This window comes from Staurois parvus, unplaced genomic scaffold (genome assembly GCF_062004578.1).
Source record: "Staurois parvus isolate SC_StPar_1 unplaced genomic scaffold, SC_StPar_1.0 ptg002708l, whole genome shotgun sequence".
Taxonomy (NCBI): Eukaryota; Metazoa; Chordata; class Amphibia; order Anura; family Ranidae; genus Staurois; species Staurois parvus.
The window spans coordinates 27,886-49,206 of record NW_028320504.1 but is presented as its reverse complement, the minus strand read 5'-3'; the positions used below and the strand labels follow the sequence as shown (position 1 = coordinate 49,206).

General features: G+C 49.4%; 1 protein-coding gene across 1 annotated transcript in view; it reads left to right on the top strand.

Annotated features, from left to right (window-relative positions):
* LOC149429410 (uncharacterized) overlaps window positions 1–21,321 on the top strand; it is a 64,142-nt gene that overhangs the window by 15,224 nt on the left and 27,597 nt on the right. Inside the window, exons 5-7 of the mRNA XM_089666439.1 lie at window positions 2,969–3,074; window positions 8,950–8,965; window positions 10,162–10,237. Coding sequence (XP_089522565.1) covers window positions 2,969–3,074; window positions 8,950–8,965; window positions 10,162–10,237 — 198 coding nt within the window. The remainder of the gene's footprint in view (window positions 1–2,968; window positions 3,075–8,949; window positions 8,966–10,161; window positions 10,238–21,321) is intronic.

Sequence of the window (21,321 nt, the reverse complement as noted above, 5' to 3'; positions counted from 1 at the left end):
TTCCTATAAATGAATTCTTTCTCCTGTAGTGATATTCCGATTGTGGAGGACAACATCTGGTCACAGACCTGTTTCCTTAGTCATACTCCCAGAACATGTCATAATCTTGGCTACTTGGGTTATGCTGCCCCCTTCAGGTGAATGGGCCCGGGGCAGAAAAAGGCAGGAATTTCCCACCTCGGCATAACCCCTCTCAGCTCAGCTAGGCCTCAGCTAGTGTCCTTACATGATAGATATGCCTACAAACGTCTCTCTGAAGATCTAACTTCATGGGCATTAGGCCCTTATTGTCTGGCCTTTATTGTCTGTCCTATTTTGAGCACCCCTGCTGGGGTAGAGAAAGGCTTCACCCAGATGGGTCATCGACTACCAGAAGCCCAGGAGGGACTGTACCTGGACCCCACATTGAAAAGTGGAGACTGCGTGTAATGTCTGCAGGTCATCATGGATGCTGTGGGCAGCGACCTCTGGGGCACAATGTATCAGGTGACCTCACTGGCAGGGTCTTTTACAGGTCCAGGGCAGTGATTCCCCCCTGGGGGTAGTCAAGTCCCTGAAGACTGCAGGGCACTCCTGCTGTGAAGGGTGAAGGATGGGCCAGCTGGCCATGAAGCTATGGACTGGTGACTGCCTCTGTTAAAGGTAGTGCAGGTGGCAGCCTTTCCCTTGCATTGTTCCCGGTCCAGTGGGGCTGGGCAGTGATACACTGCAGTAGGGGTGTTCAAAAAGGGGCAGACCTGCATGGCACACAGTGGGCTTCCTGGAACATATGGTGCATACTAACTTGGAGGTACCGCTGCTGGAATCCTCTTTTCCAGAAGTCCTTGGATTGGGGTTCTGGCGACTGCTAAACATCCCAATCCTTCCCAGTGCCCCCCTCACTTGCTGGCAGTGATGTATTGTGCTTACGTAGGGATATTTTCACCTCCGAAGCATTTCGCCCAGCAGGATCCCATGGAGGAGGAGTTCTACAAAAAATTGTGGTTCTCTGCCTGTTGTCTTGGACATTTCCTACTTGAATAAGATCCGGAAGGTCCCGGTGGATGAGGTCACGTTTAAAGACGCCACAGATAAGAGGTTAAGATAGGAGGCCCTCTTTAAGACATCCTTCTCTCTGGTAGGTTCAGCTTGTGGTGACTGGGTGGGAATTCGCTAAGCCCTCAAAGCATGTGCTCCATTCCAGGGAATCAAATCAATGGGATCCTGCCATCTGGAAGTTCCTGGAAGACTTGAGCTTCTTGGTGGATGCCTTGGAAGACCGCTTTCCTGGGGGGGCAATATGTATGTCCATGTGAGAAGGATCCTATGGCTCAAGTGCTGGTCAGTGGAGCATCTCTGGTTGGACCATCTTTCTATGCCTTCATCAAGAAGGTGACTATTGGGAAAAGCCCGTTCTTACCCCTAAAGAAGAAGACAAATGTGACAGAAACGAATGGAATCCAATAAGAGTTCCTTTCATAAACAGCAAGCCTTGACACCTAAGCGGAAATTATGTCCTAATTCTGGACCCCAAAGTCCTCCAGATCCGGGGACAGGTCCCCTTCACAGGCTGCACTTTGATGAAGTCATTACAATGAAATGTGTAGGGGCGTGGCCTGGGCGTGGTTTCACAAAGGTGAGGGCTGAAGCAGCTGGACTGACGAATAATATCCCTTCCCATCCCTCCAGTGTAAGGATTTGCACTGGTATATGCTCATATCATGTGTTTGTACATGTGAGAGGCTTGTTGTACATGTGAGGGGCATGTTGTACATGTGAGGGGCTTGTTGTACATGTGAGGGGCATGTTGTACATGTGAGGGGCTTGTTGTACATGTGAGAGGCTTGTTGTACATGTGAGGGGCTTGTTGTACATGTGAGGGGCTTGTTGTACATGTGAGGGGCTTGTTGTACATGTGAGGGGCATGTTGTACATGTGAGGGGCTTGTTGTACATGTGAGGGGCATGTTGTACATGTGAGGGGCATGTTGTACATGTGAGGGGCTTGTTGTACATGTGAGGGGCTTGTTGTACATGTGAGGGGCTTGTTGTACATGTGAGGGGTATGTTGTATGTTCATGATTGTATCAATAAAACAACAGTGAGCACTATGTCGCCTTTTATTTCCCGTGATGAGCCATCCTTCCACCACGTGAGCTGCTGCTGCTCACCGGGGTCTGCGAGGATTTGATGACAAGCAGAGGAGATACAAATCTGACTATACGGGAGCACATACTGACCGTTGTTGGGAGGGTGAGAGTCACCCAAAAGGGGCTCATCAGAGGGAAGGCTGCACATTTCTGCTGAATTTGCTTGCAGTGTATTTACAGAATGACGTCACTGGTTTTTTTTATGGCTTTTTGTACAGAAGGTGAGCTTTATGATATAAAGACAGCACAGTGGCTGAGTGGTTAGCACTTCCTCCTGGCAGTACTCGGGTCCTTGGTTCCAATCCCAACCACGGCACCACCTGCCTGGAGTTTGCATGTTCTCCCTGTGCCTGCGTGGGTTTCCTCTGGGTACCCTGGTTTCCCCCCACACTCCAAAGACATGCTGGTAGGTAAATTGGCTCCTGTCTAAAAATTGGCCTAGTATGTGTATGTATGAATGTGAGTTAGGGACCCTAGATTGTACGCTCCTCGGGGGCGGGGCCTGATGTGAATGTACAATATATATGTAAAGCGCTGTGTAAACTGACGGCGCTATACAAGTACCTGAAATAAATAAATGAGACTTCAGAATTCATTCATTCATTCATTACTGATGTAGTAGTGCTGTTCTGTTGAAGTCTGCTTTGCAGCACAAGTCTGCTATCATTTTAGTAGCACAGCGTTTATTTGTTCCTGATTTTCAGGGTGACTTGTGCATCTCAGTATTGTGCACTTCTATGTATGAATGTTATGTATTCTCATGTGCAGCCATTAGGTGGCACTCTCCTGTTCTTCTCACATTTTCCAGGATTCCCTTATCTTCTCTTGTGTTTTATTCAGGATGGAAAGAAGATCAAAGTTGAGGTGAAAGAGGAGGTGGAAGAGGTCAAAGTGCGGGGCTATAAGCTGTGTAAGGAAGAGGAAGCGTCTATGGAGATTGGCACGGGTGAGTACTATGCAAAAAGGGCAGAATTCACTCAGCTATAACACGCGTTTCATTCACTCAGCTATAACACGCGTTTCATCCACTAAGCTATAACACACGTTTCATTCACTCAGCTATAACACGCATTTCATTCACTCAGCTATAACACGCGTTTCATTCACTAAGCTATAACACATGTTTCATTCACTCAGCTATAACACGCGTTTCATTCACTCAGCTATAACACACGTTTCATTCACTCAGCTATAATACGAGTTTCATTCACTCAGCTATAACACACGTTTCATTCACTCAGCTATAACACACGTTTCATTCACTCGGCTATAACACGCGTTTCATTCACTCAGCTATAACACGCGTTTCATTCACTCAGCTATAACACGTGTTTCATTCACTAAGCTATAACACATGTTTCATTCACTCAGCTATAACACGTGTTTCATTCACTCAGCTATAACACGTGTTTCATTCACTAAGCTATAACACGTGTTTCATTCACTAAGCTATAACACATGTTTCATTCACTCAGCTATAACACGTGTTTCATTCACTCAGCTATAACACACGTTTCATTCACTCGGCTATAACACACGTTTCATTCACTCAGCTATAACACACGTTTTACACGCCCATGTCCATCCCCTACTGCTGACTGTAGAAGATAAGGACATTACAATAGATGTAAATTGGAAGTAAACCCTCCTACAGTTGTGTTGAAAATACTAGCCGTCAGACATCACTAACCGGATCAATCACTGGTTTTGGTGGAAATGATATTTCTACATGGCAGATAATTTCCTAGCAGGTGTAGTAGAGTCATAGAAATCCAACAGACCCGACAGTCATGACATGCATGCTGCTGATTCTGTGTCATTGAATCACTCATTGAAAGGGGCGTGTTCACAATAATAGCCGTGTGGAGTTCTATTAGTGACGTCATTCATTCTTTGATAAACAGGTGGCAATTATTGCCCTTATTTAAGGAAGGAAGGCAGCAAATGTTGGACATGCTGGTTACAGTGCATTTCTCTCTGAAATTCTGAGGAAAATGGGTCGTTCCAGACATTGTTCAGAAGAACAGCGTACCTTGATTATAAAGTTGATTGGAGGGGAAAACATATAAAGAAGTGCAGAAAATGATCGGCTGTTTAGCTAAAATGATGGCAAATGCTTTAAAATGGCAACCAAAACCTGAAAGACGTGGAAGAAAGCGAAAAACTACCATTGGAATGGATAGAAGAATAGCCAACATGGCGCGGACTCAGCCAACAATCAGCTCCAGGAAGATGAAAGAAGGTGTGACGTTCCCTGTGAGGACTCAGCCAACAATCAGCTCCAGGAAGATGAAAGAAGGTGTGACGTTCCCTGTGAGGACTCAGCCAACAATCAGCTCCAGGAAGATGAAAGAAGGTGTGACGTTCCCTGTGAGGACTCAGCCAACAATCAGCTCCAGGAAGATGAAAGAAGGTGTGACGTTCCCTGTGAGGACTCAGCCAACAATCAGCTCCAGGAAGATGAAAGAAGGTGTGACGTTCCCTGTGAGGACTGTTACAATTAGAAGACGCCGATGTGAAGCCAAGCTATCTGCAAGAAGTCCCCGCAAAGTCCCACTGTTGGAGAAAAGACGTGCTGAAGAGGTTACAATCTGCCAAAGAGCACATTGACCGGCCTAAAGAGAAATGGCGCAACATTTTGTGGACTGATGGAAGTAAGATTGTTCTTTTTGGGTCTAGTGGGCGGAGACAGTTTGTCAGACGACCCCCAAACACTGAATTCAAGCCACAGTACACTGTGAAGACCGTGAAGCATGGTGGTGCAAGCATCATGATATGGGGATGTTTCTCATACTACGGTGTTGGGCCTATTTATCGCATACCAGGGATCATGGATCAGTTTGAATCCATCAGAATACTTGAAGAGGTCATGCTGCCTTATGCTGAAGAGGAAATGCCCTTGAAATGGGGGTTCCAACAAGACAACGACCCCAAACACACCAGTAAACGGGCAACATCTTGGTTCCAGACCAACAAGATGGACGTTATGGAGTGGCCAGCCCAATCCCCGGATCTTCATCCAATAGAAAACTTGTGGGGTGACATCAAAAATGCCTTTTCTGAGGAAAAACCAAAAAATAGAGAAGAAATTTGGAGTGTCGTCCAATCATCCTGGGCTGGAATACCTGATCACAGGGGCCAGAAGTTGGGGGACTCCATGCAACACAGATGTACAGCAGTTCTCAGAAACAGTGCGACTACAACCAAATATTCATGAAGTCATTCAAAGGAAAGCAAAATCTTCAAACATTTCTCAGTTTATATACAGTGGGGCAAAAAAGTATTTAGTCCCCACCAATGGTACAAGTTCTCCCACTTACAAAGATGAGAGAGGCCTGTAATTGGCATCATAGGGAGACCTCAACTATGAGAGACAAAATGAGAAAACAAATCCAGACAATCTCATTGGCTGATCTGGAAAGAATTTATTTGCAAATTATGGTGGAAAATAAGTATTTGGTCTCCTACAAACAACAAGATTTCTGGCTCTCACAGACCTGGACCTTCTTCTGTAAGAGGCTCCTCCTCCTGCACTCATTACCTGTATCAATGGCACCTGTTTGAACTTGTTATCAGTATAAAAGACACCTGTCCACAACCTCAAACAGTCACACTCCAAACTCCACTATGGTGAAGACCAAAGAGCTGTCGAAGGACACCAGAAACAAAATTGTAGACCTGCACCAGGCTGGGAAGACTGAATCTGCAATAGGCAAGCAGCTTGGTGTGAACAAATCAACTGTGGGAGCAATAATTAGAAAATGGAAGACATACAAGACCACTGATAATCTCCCTCCATCTGGGGCTCCACGCAAGATCTCACCCCGTGGGGTCAAAATGATCACAAGAACGGTGAGCAAAAATCCCAGGACCACACGGGGGGGACCTAGTGAATGACCTGCAGAGAGCTGGGACCAACGTAACAAAGGCTACCATCAGTAACACACTACGCCGCCAGGGACTCAGATCCTGCAGTGCCAGACGTGTCCCCCTGCTTAAGCCAGTACATGTCCGGCCCGTCTGAAGTTTGCTAGAGAGCATTTGGATGATCCAGAAGAGGATTGGGAGAATGTCATATGGTCAGATGAAACCAAAATAGAACTGTTTGGTAGAAACACAACTCGTCGTGTTTGGAGGAGAGAGAATGCTGAGTTGCATCCAAAGAACACCATACCTACTGTGAAGCATGGGGGTGGCAACATCCTGCTTTGGGGCTGTTTCTCCGCAAAGGGACCAGGATGACTGATCCATGTACAGGACAGAATGAATGGGGCCATGTATCGTGAGATTTTGAGTGCAAACCTCCTTCCATCAGCAAGGGCATTGATGATGAAACGTGGCTGGGTCTTCCAACATGACAATGATCCCAAACATACCGCCCGGGCAACGAAGGAGTGGCTTCGTAAGAAGCATTTCAAGGTCCTGGAGTGGCCTAGCCAGTCTCCAGATCTCAACCCTATAGAAAACCTTTGGAGGGAGTTGAAAGTCCGTGTTGCCCAGCGACAGCCCCAAAACATCACTGCTCTAGAGGAGATCTGCATGGAGGAGGAGATCTGCATGGAGGATGGGCCAACATACCAGCAACAGTGTGTGCCAACCTTGTGAGGACTTCCAGGAAACGTCTGACCTCTGTCATTGCCAACAAAGGATATAGAACAAAGTATTGACATGAACTTTTCATATTCACCAAATACTTATTTTCCACCATAATTTGCAAATAAATTCTTTCCAGATCAGCCAATGAGATTGTCTGGATTTGTTGTCTCATTTTGTCTCTCATAGTTGAGGTCTCCCTATGATGCCAATTACAGGCCTCTCTCATCTCTGTAAGTGGGAGAACTTGTACCATTGGTGGGGACTAAATACTTTTTTGCCCCACTGTAGTGAATGTTGGAGTTTGTAAAGAAGAATACAAACACTGCTATTTTTTGAACCGTCTAATATTCACTTTTCTTCAATGTTTTTAGAGGAACAACACAAATTTGATGTATTTTTCTTCATGTTGTGATTTGGAATAGAATGTGTCGTGTTCCCAATGCATTTGTGTGGATGGAAATAAAAGGATTAGAAGGATTTGCAGCTTTATTCACTTTTTTCATCACACGGCTATTATTGTGAACACAACTGTATGTGCCGAGGACCGTCTTGGCCTCTGATCTGCAGTTGTCACGGTGCTGCTCAGGTCTCCAGCAGTTGGATGGCTGACATACGCATGCTGGGACTGGGACCGTCCTTACCAGAGGGATGCCTTGGATGTCGCACACCGTGACCCGGGCTCACACGGATGTGATTTCTAATGCGTGTTGGAACTCATTGAATGGCATGACAAGTGAAATAACATCAGTTTCTATGGAGCCGTTGACATGCATGCAGTGCGTCTGCGATCCGGTCCTGTGCACGTTTGGTGCAATGCAGTGCGATTTTGTGGTCCATAGACTTCAGTGGACACGAATCACAATCACATCTGCATTCTTTCTTGATCCATTTCACAATGCGATTTATTAGGAGTCGGCACCTGCCACCATCCTAACAACCAGCGACTCTTCCCTGCTGACAGCAGAATGGAAACAAAAGAGCCGGCATTAAAAAGAGTGTGGAGGTCCCCTCCCCCCCCCCCCCCCCCCCCGGCCATACAGGTCTGGTATAGATTTAAATGGGGACCCCACACCTAAAAAAGCTCCTTTCTTTATACTCTCATGGTTGTTAGGAAGCTGACGGGTGCTGGCTCCCTGACGACCAGTGACCCACCCCAGTGACTCATCAAGGATGAATCACAGTAGTAAAAACTCACATTAAAAATGCATCCAAATCGCACCAACTCGCCCTGCAGCTGCACTACAGGAAACAGGACCTGGAGAGGCCGTATACACGCTGACTATCCCCCCCAGCCATGAACACTGGCAGTGGTAGGTGGTGGGTATGTAGTATGGACACACTAGAAGTCTCCTCACTTTATGGTCATGATGTCCTCATTCAGGACTTCAGGTTCTTCAGGTGTTAGAAGGAAAACGGGTTCCTGATCTTTGTAGTGCAGCTTCGGTCGCCCCATGTTAAAGTCCCATTTTTCATCTGCTGGCAGAGGCTTTGTATACAAAGAGCCCCCCCACCACCACCACCCCTCCACACACATGGGACTCACCCTTTCCCATCAATGTCTGAGGACAGCATTTCTCTTCATAAATCCAAGATGGCGGCCCGGTGCCATAGGACAGCCATGCCAGACTACTCTTCATACTCTTCAATTCTTTCTTTTGGGAAATCATTGAATCTGTGAGTTTAGGATTATTTTTCATTCCTGGCTTCATGTCCTGGAACTCTCCTCCTCGTTCTGCGTCCTCCTCCTGCCTCCTCGTTCTGCGTCCTCCTCCTGCCTCCTCGTTCTGCCTCCTCGTTCTGCGTCCTCCTCCTGCCTCCTCGTTCTGCGTCCTCCTCCTGCCTCCTCGTTCTGCGTCCTCCTCCTGCCTCCTCGTTCTGCCTCCTCGTTCTGCGTCCTCCTCCTGCCTCCTCTTTCTGCCTCCTCGTTCTGCGTCCTCCTCCTGCCTCCTCGTTCTGCCTCCTCGTTCTGCATCCTCCTCCTGCCTCCTCGTTCTGCGTCCTCCTCCTGCCTCCTCGTTCTGCCTCCTCGTTCTGCCTCCTCGTTCTGCCTCCTCCTCCTGCCTCCTCGTTCTGCCTCCTCGTTCTGCGTCCTCCTCCTGCCTCCTCGTTCTGCCTCCTCGTTCTGCGTCCTCCTCCTGCCTCCTCGTTCTGCGTCCTCGTTTTGCGTCCTCCTCCTGCCTCCATGCACTCACTCGCCTCTTCTCTGTTCTCTTATGTCTTTACAGATGGACAGTACACAAGGTATGACATCATCAGATCTAATACAAGGGAGGTCTATGACCGCAGGAGTCCTATGACCGCAGGAGTCCTATGTACTGAGCATGTGCAGATATATCTGTCTGATGGATATTGGAATAGGTGAAGCGGTTGATCCATGCTGATAAGTTGGCAGCCGTCTGACATCCAACCCAGCTGGGTGTAGTAGGGTGGAGCTGGATGTAGTAGGGTGGAGCTGTCAGGGAAGGGGGCAGTAGGGTGGAGCTGTTAGGGAGGGGGATAGTATGGTGGAGCTGTCAGAGCTGGGTGTAATAGGGTGGAGCTGTCAGGGAAAGGGGTAGTAGGGTGGAGCTGTCAGGGAGGGGTGTAGTAGGGTGGAGCTGTCAGGGAGGGGTGTAATAGGGTGCAGCGGTTATATAGGAATGTAATGGGGTGGAGCTGTCGGGAGGGGGGGTAGTAGGGTGGAGCTGTCAGAGCTGGGTGTAATTGGGTGAAGCTATTATACAGGAAGGTAGTAGGGTGGAGCTGTCAGGGAGGGGGGTAATAGGGTGGAGCTGTCAGGGAGGGGGGTAGTAGGGTGGAGCTGTCAGAGCTGGGTGTAATTGGGTGAAGCTATTATACAGGAAGGTAGTAGGGTGGAGCTGTCAGGGAGGGGGGTAATAGGGTGGAGATGTCAGGGAGGGGGGTAGTAGGGTGGAGTTGTCAGGGAGGCGGATAGTAGCGTGGAGCTGTCAGGGATGGGGGTAATAAGGTGGAGCTGTCAATGAGGGGGATAGTAGGGTGGAGCTGTTCGGGGGGGGGGGTAGTAAGGTGGAGCTGTCGGGAGGGGGGCAGTAGGGTGGAGCTGTCGGGGAGGAGGTTAGTAGGGTGGAGCTGTCGGGAGGGGGGGGGTAGTAGGGTGGAGCTGTCAGAGCTGGGTGTAATAGGGTGGAGCTGTCAGGGCGGGGGGTAGTAGGGTGGAGCTGTCAGGAAGGAGGGTGGGTAGTAGGGTGGAGCTGTCAGGGAGGGGTGTAATAGGGTGGAGCTGTCAGAGCTGGGTGTAATAGGGTGGAGCTGTCAGGGCGGGGGGTAGTAGGGTGGAGCTGTCAGATAGGGGTGTAATAGGGTGGAGCTGTCGGGGCGGGGGGGTAAGTAGGGTGGAGGGGGGCGGGTAGTAGGGTGGAGCTGTCTTATTTTGTTGGAGGATGGATTGTGATTGCAGATTGTTGTGATGATTGTAGATCTGTGGCTCAGGACATGATGGGGGCGAGTGGTGGAGGTCAAGTCCTTCCCAAACCACTGAGTCGTGAAGAGAAGGTGAGTACCAGGAGTTCTTCATTTGTATTAATGGTCACAGGAAGGAGGGGGCGGCACCCACCCAGTAATAATCAGTAATACCAATACACGGCGTTGTCTTACCCAGTACAGTTGGGGCAGGTGAAGGCAGTATACAGAGAGCAGGCTGTGGGTTGGGGCAGGTGAAGGCAGTATACAGAGAGCAGGCTGTGGGTTGGGGCAGGTGAAGGCAGTATACAGAGAGCAGGCTGTGGGTTGGGGCAGGTGAAGGCAGTATACAGAGAGCAGGCTGTGGGTTGGGGCAGGTGAAGGCAGTATACAGAGAGCAGGCTGTGGGTTGGGGCAGGCGAAGGCAGTATATGGAGGGTGGGCTGTGGGTTCGGACAGGTGAAGGCGGTATACGGAGGGCAGGCTGTGGGTTGGGGAAGGTGAAGGCAGTATATGGAAGGAGGGCTATGGGTTGGGGCAGGTGAAGGCAGTATATGGAGGGCAGGCTGTGCGTTGGGGCAGGTGAAGGCAGTATATGGAAGGAGGGCTGTGGGTTGGGGCAGGTGAAGGCAGTATACAGAGAGCAGGCTGTGGGTTGGGGCAGGTGAAGGCAGTATACAGAGAGCAGGCTGTGGGTTGGGGCAGGTGAAGGCAGTATACAGAGAGCAGGCTGTGGGTTGGGGCAGGTGAAGGCAGTATATGGAAGGCAGGCTGTGGGTTGGGACAGGTGAAGGCGGTATACGGAGGGCAGGCTGTGGGTTGGGGCAGGCGAAGGCAGTATATGGAGGGCAGGCTGTGGATTGGGGCAGGTGAAGGAGGTATATGGAAGGAGGGCTATGGGTTGGGGCAGGTGAAGGCAGTATATGGAAGGCAGGCTGTGGATTGGGGCAGGTGAAGGCGGTATATGCAAGGCAGGCTGTGGGTTAGGGCAGACGAAGGCAGTATATGGAGGGCAGGCTGTGGGTTGGGACAGGTGAAGGCAGTATATGGAAGGCGGGCTGTAGATTGGGGCAGGTGAAGGAGGTATATGGAAGGCAGGCTGTGGATTGGGGCAGGTGAAGGAGGTATATGGAAGGCAGGCTGTGGGTTGGGGCAGGTGAAGGAGGTATATGGAAGACGGGCTGTGGGTTGGGGCAGGTGAAGGCAGTATATGGAAGGCAGGCTGTGGGTTGGGGCAGGTGAAGGAGGTATATGGAAGGAGGGCTGTGGGTTTGGGCACGTGAAGGCAGTATATGTAGAGCAGGCTGTGGGTTGGGGCAGGTGAAGGAGGTATATGGAAGACGGGCTGTGGGTTGGGGCAGGTGAAGGAGGTATGTGGAAGGCGGGCTGTAGATTGGGTCAGGTGAAGGCAGTATATGGAAGGCGGGCTGTAAATTGGGGCAGGTGAAGGCAGTATATGGAAGGCAGGCTGTGGATTGGGGCAGGTGAAGGAGGTATATGGAAGGCAGGCTGTGGGTTGGGGCAGGTGAAGGAGGTATATGGAAGGCAGGCTGTTGGTTGGGGCAGGTGAAGGAGGTATATGGAAGGCAGGCTGTGGATTAGGGCAGGTGAAGGCAGTATATGGAAGGTAGGCTGTGGGTTGGGGCAGGTGAAGGCAGTATATGGAAGGCAGGCTGTAGATTGGGGCAGGTGAAGGCAGTATATGGAAGGCAGGCTGTGGGTTGGGGCAGGTGAAGGCAGTATATGTAGAGCAGGCTGTGGGTTGGGGCAGGTGAAGGAGGTATATGGAAGGCAGGCTGTGGATTGGGGCAGGTGAAGGAGGTATATGGAAGGCAGGCTGTGGGTTGGGGCAGATGAAGGCAGTATATGGAAGGCAGGCTGTAGATTGGGGCAGGTGAAGGCAGTATATGGAAGGCAGGCTGTGGATTGGGGCAGGTGAAGGAGGTATATGGAAGGCAGGCTGTGGATTGGGGCAGGTGAAGGAGGTATATGGAAGGCAAGCTGTGGATTGGGGCAGGTGAAGGAGGTATATGGAAGGCAGGCTGTGGGTTGGGGCAGGTGAAGTCAGTATATGGAAGGCAGGCTGTGGATTGGGGCAGGTGAAGGAGGTATATGGAAGGCAAGCTGTGGATTGGGGCAGGTGAAGGAGGTATATGGAAGGCAGGCTGTGGATTGGGGCAGGTATAGGAGGTATATGGAAGGCAGGCTGTGGATTGGGGCAGGTGAAGGAGGTATATGGAAGGCAGGCTGTGGGTTGGGGCAGGTGAAGGAGGTATATGGAAGGCAGGCTGTGGGTTGGGGCAGGTGAAGGCAGTATACGGAGATCAGGCTGTGAGTTGGGGCAGGTGAAGGAGGTATATGGAAGGCAGGCTGTGGGTTGGGGCAGGTGAAGGCAGTATACGGAGATCAGGCTGTGAGTTGGGGAAGGTGAAGGAGGTATATGGAAGGCAGGCTGTGGGTTGGGGCAGGTGAAGGAGGTATATGGAAGGCAGGCTGTGGGTTGGGGCAGGTGAAGGAGGTATATGGAAGGCAGGCTGTGGGTTGGGGCAGGTGAAGGAGGTATATGGAAGGCAGGCTGTGGTTTGGGGCAGGTGAAGGCAGTATATGGAAGGCAGGCTGTGGGTTGGGGCAGGTGAAGGCAGTATATGGAAGGCGGGATGTAGATTGGGACAGGTGAAGGAGGTATATGGAAGGCAGGCTGTGGGTTGGGGCAGGTGAAGGAGGTATATGGAAGGCAGGCTGTGGGTTGGGGCAGGTGAAGTCAGTATATGGAAGGCGGGCTGTGGATTGGGGCAGGTGAAGGAGGTATATGGAAGGCAGGCTGTGGGTTGGGGCAGGTGAAGGAGGTATATGGAAGGCAGGCTGTGGGTTGGGGCAGGTGAAGGAGGTATATGGAAGGCAGGCTGTGGGTTGGGGCAGGTGAAGGAGGTATATGGAAGGCAGGCTGTGGGTTGGGGCAGGTGAAGGAGGTATATGGAAGGCAGGCTGTGGGTTGGGGCAGGTGAAGGAGGTATATGGAAGGCAGGCTGTGGGTTGGGGCAGGTGAAGGAGGTATATGGAAGGCAGGCTGTGGGTTGGGGCAGGATGAAGAAGGGAGTGTTCTTTCCCATCCTACTATGGTAACACTGAAGAAGGTCGGGGTTAAGTGACATCCTGACTTTAGATGATAAATTGTGGAAACACACCTTAGTTGTCACCTGACTACAGTCTCCTCCTCCCAGGATAAGATGATCCAATTACAATATTCACATGGGATCTATTCTTCTCCTCATAGATCACACAGTATGTCAGGAGTCAGCAGCTGGGATGTCCAGACATATGTAGCTACACAGAGACTGGGACCAGACCATACATACTGTATATACACTATATTGCCCCGAGTATTGGGCCGCCCGCCTTTCCCCACACATGACCTTTAATGGCCCCCCACTCTTAGTCCGTAGGGTTCAATATTGAGTTGGCCCCACCCTTTCCACACGCATGACCTTTAATGGCCCCTCAGTCTTAGTCCGTAGGGTTCAATATTGAGTTGGCCCCGCCTTTCCCCACACATGACCTTTAATGGCCCCCCAGTCTTAGTCCGTAGGGTTCAATATTGAGTTGGCCCCGCCCTTTCCACACACATGACCTTTAATGACCCCCCAGTCTTAGTCCATAGAGTTCAATATTGAGTTGGCCCCGCCCTTTGCAGCTATAACAGCTTCAACTCTTCTGGGAAGGCCGTCCACAAGGTTTAGGAGGGTGTCTATGGGAAGGTTGGACCATTCTTCCAGAAGCACATTTGTCAAGGTCAGGCACTGATGTCGGGGGAGGAGGCCTGATGTCGGGGGAGGGGCACTGATGTCGGGGGAGGAGGCCTGGCTCGCAGTCTCCGCTCTAATTCATCCCAAAGGTGTTCTATGGGGTTGAGGTCAGGACTCTGTGCAGGACAGTCAAGTTCCTCCACCCCAAACTGGCTCCTCCATGTCTTTATGGACCTTGCTTTGTGCACTGGTGGGTAGTCATGTTGGAACAGGAAGGGGCCATCCCCAAACTCTTCCCACAAAGTTGGGAGCATTAAATTGTCCAAAATGTCGCCTTAAGAGTTCCCTTCACTGGAACTAGGAGGCCAAGCCCAACCCCTGAAAAACAACCCCACACCAAAATCCCCCCTCCGCCAAACTTTACACTTGGCACAATGCAGTCAGGTAAGTACTGTTCTCCCGGCAACCACCAAACCCAGACACATCCATTGGATTGCCAGACAAAGAAGCGTGATTGGTCCCTCCAGAGAACACGTCTCCTCTGCTCTAGAGTCCAGTGGCGGCGTGCTTTACACCACGGCATCCAACGCTGTGCATTGCACTTGGTGATGGAAGGCTTGGATGCAGCTGCTCGGCCATGGAAACCCATTCCATGAAGCTCTCTACGCACTGTTGTTGGGCTCATCTGAAGGCCACACCAAGTTTGGAGGTCTTTAGCTATTGACTCTGCAGACAGTTGGCGATTTCTGGCGCACTGTGCGCTTCAGCATGCGCTGACCCCGCTCTGTCATTTTACATGGCCTCCTCCTTCTCCTGAGAGCGACCCATTCTTTCACCAATGTTTGTAGAAGCAGTCTGCATGCCTAGGGGCTTGATTTTATAGACCTGTGGCCATGGAGGGGATTGGAACACCTGGAACCAATGATTCGGTGGGCTGGCCCAATACTTTTGGCAATATAGTGTGTATGTATGTATATATGTGTGTGTATATGTATGTATATATGTGTGTGTATATGTATGTATATATGTGTGTGTATATGTATGTATATATGTGTGTGTATATGTATGTATATATGTGTGTGTATATGTATGTATATATGTGTGTGTATATATATATATAAATGAAACATGCTAGGCAGTGGAAAACTAGGAGAGCAGATAGCAGATGGAATGGGGGGAGACTAGATGAGCGAACTGCAGAGAGGAGCAACAGGGAACAAGGCACTGGGTACAGGGCGAGGGCAACAGAGTCTGGCAGTAACATGGCAAAGGGTACAAGTAAGGAGCAGCCAAAACACTGATGGGAGGAGCCATAGCAGAAGTGAACCTTAAGTACCCTCCCAGCAGGTGTGGCCAGGTGGAGACAATTGCTGGAACCTACTGACTGCTGGGAGACACCTGCTGGTGGACATTAAAACTGCAGCTTTTCGCAAAGGTAAGCACAGTGCCTCCAGCAGTGAACCAAGTCATGCCTCTTAGATTGTAAGCTCCCAGGATCAGGGCCCTCCCAACCTTCTTGTATTGAACTGTATCATTACTGTATTGTCTCCCTTTATGTTGTAAAGTGTTGAGCAAACTGTTGGCACCATATGTCCTATAAAATAATAATAATGACACACCATGGGCAGCGCAATCTCAGGATCTGTTCTATTCCTCATAGTTCACATAGTGTGGACAGGACAGGGCCGGTTCAAGAATTTTGGAAGAGGTGATTGCAGAGGAGATGGGAGAGGAGAGATAATGGAAGTGGTGACGGTAAAGGAGATGGGAGGGGTGATGGGAGAGATGGGAGTGGTGATGGGATGGGAGGAGAGATGGGAGTGGTGATGGGAGAGGAGATAGGATGGGAGAGGAAATGGAGGAGGTGATGGGAGGGGAGATGAGATGGGAAAGGTGATGGTAAGGGAGATGGGATAGGTGATGAGAGGGGATGGGAGGGGAGATGTTAGAGGAGATGGGATGGGAGAGGAAATTGGGGAGGTGATGGGAAGAGAGATGTTAGAAGAGATGGGAAGGGAGATGGGAGAGAAAATGGGAGAGGTGATGGGAGAGGATATGGTAGCGGAGATGGGAGCAGAGATGTTAGAGGAGATGGGGGAGATGATGGGAGGGGAGATGGGAAAGGTGATGGAAAGAGAGATGAGAGAGTTGATGGGGGAGGGGATGGGAGAGTTGATGGGGAAGGGGATGCGAGAGGTGATGAGAGGGGAGATGGGAGAGGTGATGGGGGAGGTGATAAGAGGGGTGATGGGAGGGAAGATGGGAGAGGTGATGGGAGAGTTGATGGGGAAGGGGATGCGAGAGGGGAGATGGGAGAGTTGATGGGGGAGGAGATAAGAGGGGTGATAAGAGGGGAGATGGGAGAGGTGATGGGGGAGGGGATGGGAGAGTTGATGGGGAAGGGGATGCGAGAGGTGATAAGAGGGGAGATGGGAGAGGTGATGGGGGAGGTGATAAGAGGGGTGATGGGAGGGAAGATGGACTGGGTCATTCCTTCCATGGATTTGCATGGAGGTGTTGTGGTGTATTGAGGAAAGCCTATCTATGTCTCCTTTGTCCCTCCACTTCATACTCAACACGTCTTTGTTCCACAAATTCAGCGACTCCCCTGTTTTCAGTTTTGTATTCACCAGCCTTTGTGGGAAGCCCTTCCTATTAGCTGCTGTGCCGCATGGTAGTGTTTGCTTCTGGTGAAGATTGTGGAAAAGTGGCGGCTGGTATAATAGTTGTCGAGGTATAGATGATAACCCTCTTCAGAGTGGGAATGCCAATCCAATAGGTCCAATATAATCTGGGCAGTAAGGGGATGCATCTGTGTTCTTTCCTTCATACATGCTGAAGGCATATGTGTACCCCGTGGCTCGTTTGCATCAGCTTCTACAACTTCACTCCATTTTGGGCCCTTCTATCAGGGAATTACCTACCTGATGCCCAGCCGGTCAGTGAAGTGGACAAGCGACTCCTCCACACAGATGTTTTTGTCCAGGATATACAGCTGGGAAAATTTTCTTAAGTAGTGGCCGAATTTTATAAAGTTTATTACTTTGGGGAGGGGCACTGGGTGTTATCACTCAAATAAAGGAACCGTATAATCATAAAATACATGTCCAATAACACAGTCAGGTCCATAAATATTGGGACATGGACACAATTCTAACATTTTTGGCTCTATACACCACCACAATGGATTTGAAATGAAACAAACAAGATGTGCTTTAACTGCAGACTGTCAGCTTTAATGTGAGGGTATTTACATCCAAATCAGGTGAACGGTGTAGGAATTACAACAGTTTGCATATGTGCCTCCCACTTGTTAAGGGACCAAAAGTAATGGGACAATTGGCTTCTCAGCTGTTCCATGGCCAGGTGTGTGTTATTCCCTCATTATCCCAATTACAATGAGCAGATAAAAGGTCCAGAGTTCATTTCAAGTGTGCTATTTGCATTTGGAATCTGTTGCTGTCAACTCTCAAGATGAGATCCAAAGAGCTGTCACTATCAGTGAAGCCATCATTAGGCTGAAACAACAAAACAAACCCATCAGAGAGATAGCAAAATCATTAGGCGTGGCCAAAACAACTGTTTGGAACATTCTTAAAAAGAAGGAACGCACCGGTGAGCTCAGCAACACCAAAAGACCCGGAAGACCACGGAAAACAACTGTGGTGGATGAGCGAAGAATTCTTTCCCTGGTGAAGAAAACACCCTTCACAACAGTTGGCCAGATCAAGAACACTCTCCAGGAGGTAGGTGTATGTGTGTCAAAGTCACCAATCAAGAGGAGACTTCACCAGAGTGAATACAGAGGGTTCATCACAAGATGGAAACCATTGGTGAGCCTCAAACACAGGAAGGCCAGATTAGAGTTTGCCAAACGACATGTAAAAAAGCCTTCACAGTTCTGGAACAACATCCTATGGACAGAGGAGACCGACATCAACTTGTACCAGAGTGATGGGAAGAGAAGAGTATGGAGAAGGAACTGCTCATGGTCCTCAGCATACCACCTCATCAGTGATCATGGTGGTGGTAGTGTCATGGCGGGGCATGTATGGCTGCCAGTGGAACTGCTTCTCTTGTATTTATTGATGATGTGACTGCTGACAGAAGCAGCCGGATGAATTGTGAAGTGTTTCGGGAATATTATCGGCTCATATTCAGCCAAATGCTTCACAACTCATTGGACGCTTCACAGTGCAGATGGAAAATGACCCAAAGCAGACTGCAAAAGAACCAAAGAAATGGAATGTTCTGCAATGGCCAAGTCCATCACCTGACCTGAATCCGATTGAGCATTTCACTTGCTGAAGACAAAACTGAAGGGAAAATGCCCCAAGAACAAGCAGGAACTGAAGACAGTTGCAGTAGAGGCCTGGCAGAGCATCACCAGGGATGACACCCAGCGTCTGGGGATGTCTATGCGTTCCACACTTCAGGCTGTCATTGACTGCAAAGGATTTGTAACCAAGTATTAAAAAGTGAAAGTTTGATTTATGATTATTATTCTGTCCCATTACTTTTGGTCCCTTAACAAGTGGGAGGCACCTATGCAAACTGTTGTCATTCCTACACCGTTCACCTGATTTGGATGTAAATACCCTCAAATTAAAGCTGACAGTCTTCAGTTAAAGCACATCTTGTTCGTTTCATTTCAAATTCATTGTGGTGTATAGAGCCAAAAATGTTACAATTGTGTCAATGCCCCAATATTCATGGACCTGACTGTACATGGCCAAAAATCCTGCCCCCCCCCCCCCCCACACACACACACACACACAAAAACAAACAAAAAGCCAAATCTGACACATTCCACGCAAAATCCCAAAATTGGACTGGACAAAATTATTGGCACCCACCATGTAATATTTGGTAGCATTCCCCTTGGAAAAAAATAAGTAAAATCAATGGCTTCCTGTAACCATCAATGAGTTTCTTCCACCTCTCTCCTTAAAGTTTGGAGCGCTCTTCTTTTGCCGACTGCGCCGGGTCTCTCAGATTGGAAGGTTCCTTTTTACCAACTGCTGTTCTGAGATCTCTCCACAGTAGCTCTATGGGATGGAGATGTGGACTCATTGCTGGCCAGTTCAGTCCTCTCCAGTACATTCAAGCTGTTCTTGGCATAACTGATGAATAAATGGGCATGTGATGGGTAAGGTGGGTGGACCAGTAGGAGTATAACACTTTTTTTTTGTAAGTCCGATATTAAATGTGAGGCCCAAAAAGATTTTTAGTTCCTCCACTGGTAGCGGTTTCCATTTACACGGATGGGCATAACTTGAATTTGGGTTGTTGGGTTCTACATTGAGGGGTATATAGGATGCACTGGTCCACAAATGAACTTAATAAATCTTCTGTGACAAATATATAAAATAAATCAATGGCCTGAACACCTGTCTGTGCAATAATAGTGGGGATATTAGCTGTTCCGGAGTTAGGGGGAAGCCATGCCTGGTTTTCAAGTGCATCTGGTAGAATGGAATGAGCCCAAACCCTTTGTGGCTGATGTGACACCCCACTAGTACCCGTCCTTTCATGCAGAGATACCGCACTACTACTGGTGGTTGCTGCTCCTTGCTAGAACGCCTTTGTTTGTTGGCACACTTTCCTCCTTTGGTTCTGTTACAGACCCACTACTTAACATTGCTTCATATCCTGAATCAGACACGGAGAGTGTCCCACAGCTCTCGTCTGTCATAATGAGGATTTGAAATGCCTCCTCGCTGGTAAATAGTTTTTTAGACATAATGTACGCAGGCTTTGGTGACACACTGCTGTGATGGGGACACTGGGACAGATGTGGCTGCATTGAGGTGCGCTATTGAGGCTGCTCTGATGGGTGCTGATGTGGCTGCTCTGATGGGTGCTGATGTGGCTGCTCTGCTGGGTGCTAATGAGGCTGCTCTGATGGGTGCTAATGAGGCTGCACTGATGGGTGCTAATGAGGCTGCACTGCTGGGTGCTAATGAGGCTGCACTGATGGGTGCTGATGAGGCTGCTCTGATGGGTGCTAATTAGGCTGCACTGTTGGGCGCTGATGAGGCTGCACTGATGGGTGCTGATGCGGCTGCACTGATGGGTGCTAATGAGGCTGCTCTGATGGGTGCTAATTAGGCTGCACTGTTGGGCGCTGATGAGGCTGCACTGATGGGTGCTGATGAGGCTGCACTGATGGGTGCTAATGAGGCTGCTCTGATGGGTGCTAATGAGGCTGCACTGATGGGTGCTAATGAGGCTGCACTGATGGGTGCTAATGAGGCTGCTCTGATGGGTGCTAATGAGGCTGCACTGATGGGTGCTAATGAGGCTGCACTGATGGGTGCTGATGAGGCTGCTCTGATGGGTGCTGATGAGGCTGCTCTGATGGGTGCTGATGAGGCTGCACTGATGGGTGCTGATGAGGCTGCTCTGATGGGTGCTGATGAGGCTGCACTGATGGGTGCTGATGAGGCTGCACTGATGGGTGCTGATGAGGCTGCTCTGATAAGCGCTGATGTGGCTCCTCTGATGGGCGCTGATGTGGCTCCTCTGATGGGCGCTGATCAGGCTGAACTGATGTGGCTACACTGATGTGCAATAATGAGGCAGTACTGATGGGCACTGAGTATCATTGTAAAACATTGTAAAATGTATGACTCGCTGTCCAGCAACATATCCGTCTTCTTCCCTCACACTCGGACTTTGTGTGAGGGAAGGAGAACTATCAAACCCTGGATGATCTTTTTTGTTTACATTTGTGATCGCTTATTGTTGAACACAGAAATCATGTGGTAAAGGGCTGCTGTGATTGGCCTTTTACCCCGATCTGTGATGCTTTGTGTCTAAGGCACACAGCGATCACAGACACTTCCTGATGTGCACCCCAGGGGGCACGCTGGAAGCGCGTTCCCAGGATGATGTCCCTGGATGTCCTCCCAGATCTAGACGACTGAGCTGAGCCATCGTTTGGCTATATCGCAGTATTGAAGTGGTTAATGGAAAGTGCTTTTTTATGTTAGTTTTTTGCCACCCAGGTATAACTTTTGTTTTTGTTTTATTGTTTCCTAGTGGAATGCATTGACGAGTGCTGTTGTTTAATATGTCCTTAAAGCACTCCTACTTCTCTTCAGCGGTCTTTGTTTCAAGAATTTGATCCCATTTAGTGTCATGTATTATGGAGCACAGCTTAGTAAAGTTAGAAATATTAGTGTACTTCCCCCAAGTGTCCTTTTGTAACTTGCAGCAAACGTAATTACTCTGTGATCACTGTTACCTAAATTATTCCTTACTTCCACATCTGCAGTCAGCTCTGTGTTGTTTGTAATTAGTAGGTCCAGCAGAGCATTATCTGTAGTTGGGGCTTCCACCATTTGACTAATGAAATTGTCCGGCATTAGATTCCAGAAATGACAAGCCTCAGCCGAGTGAGCCGCACTGCCTGCCCACTCAGTATCACGT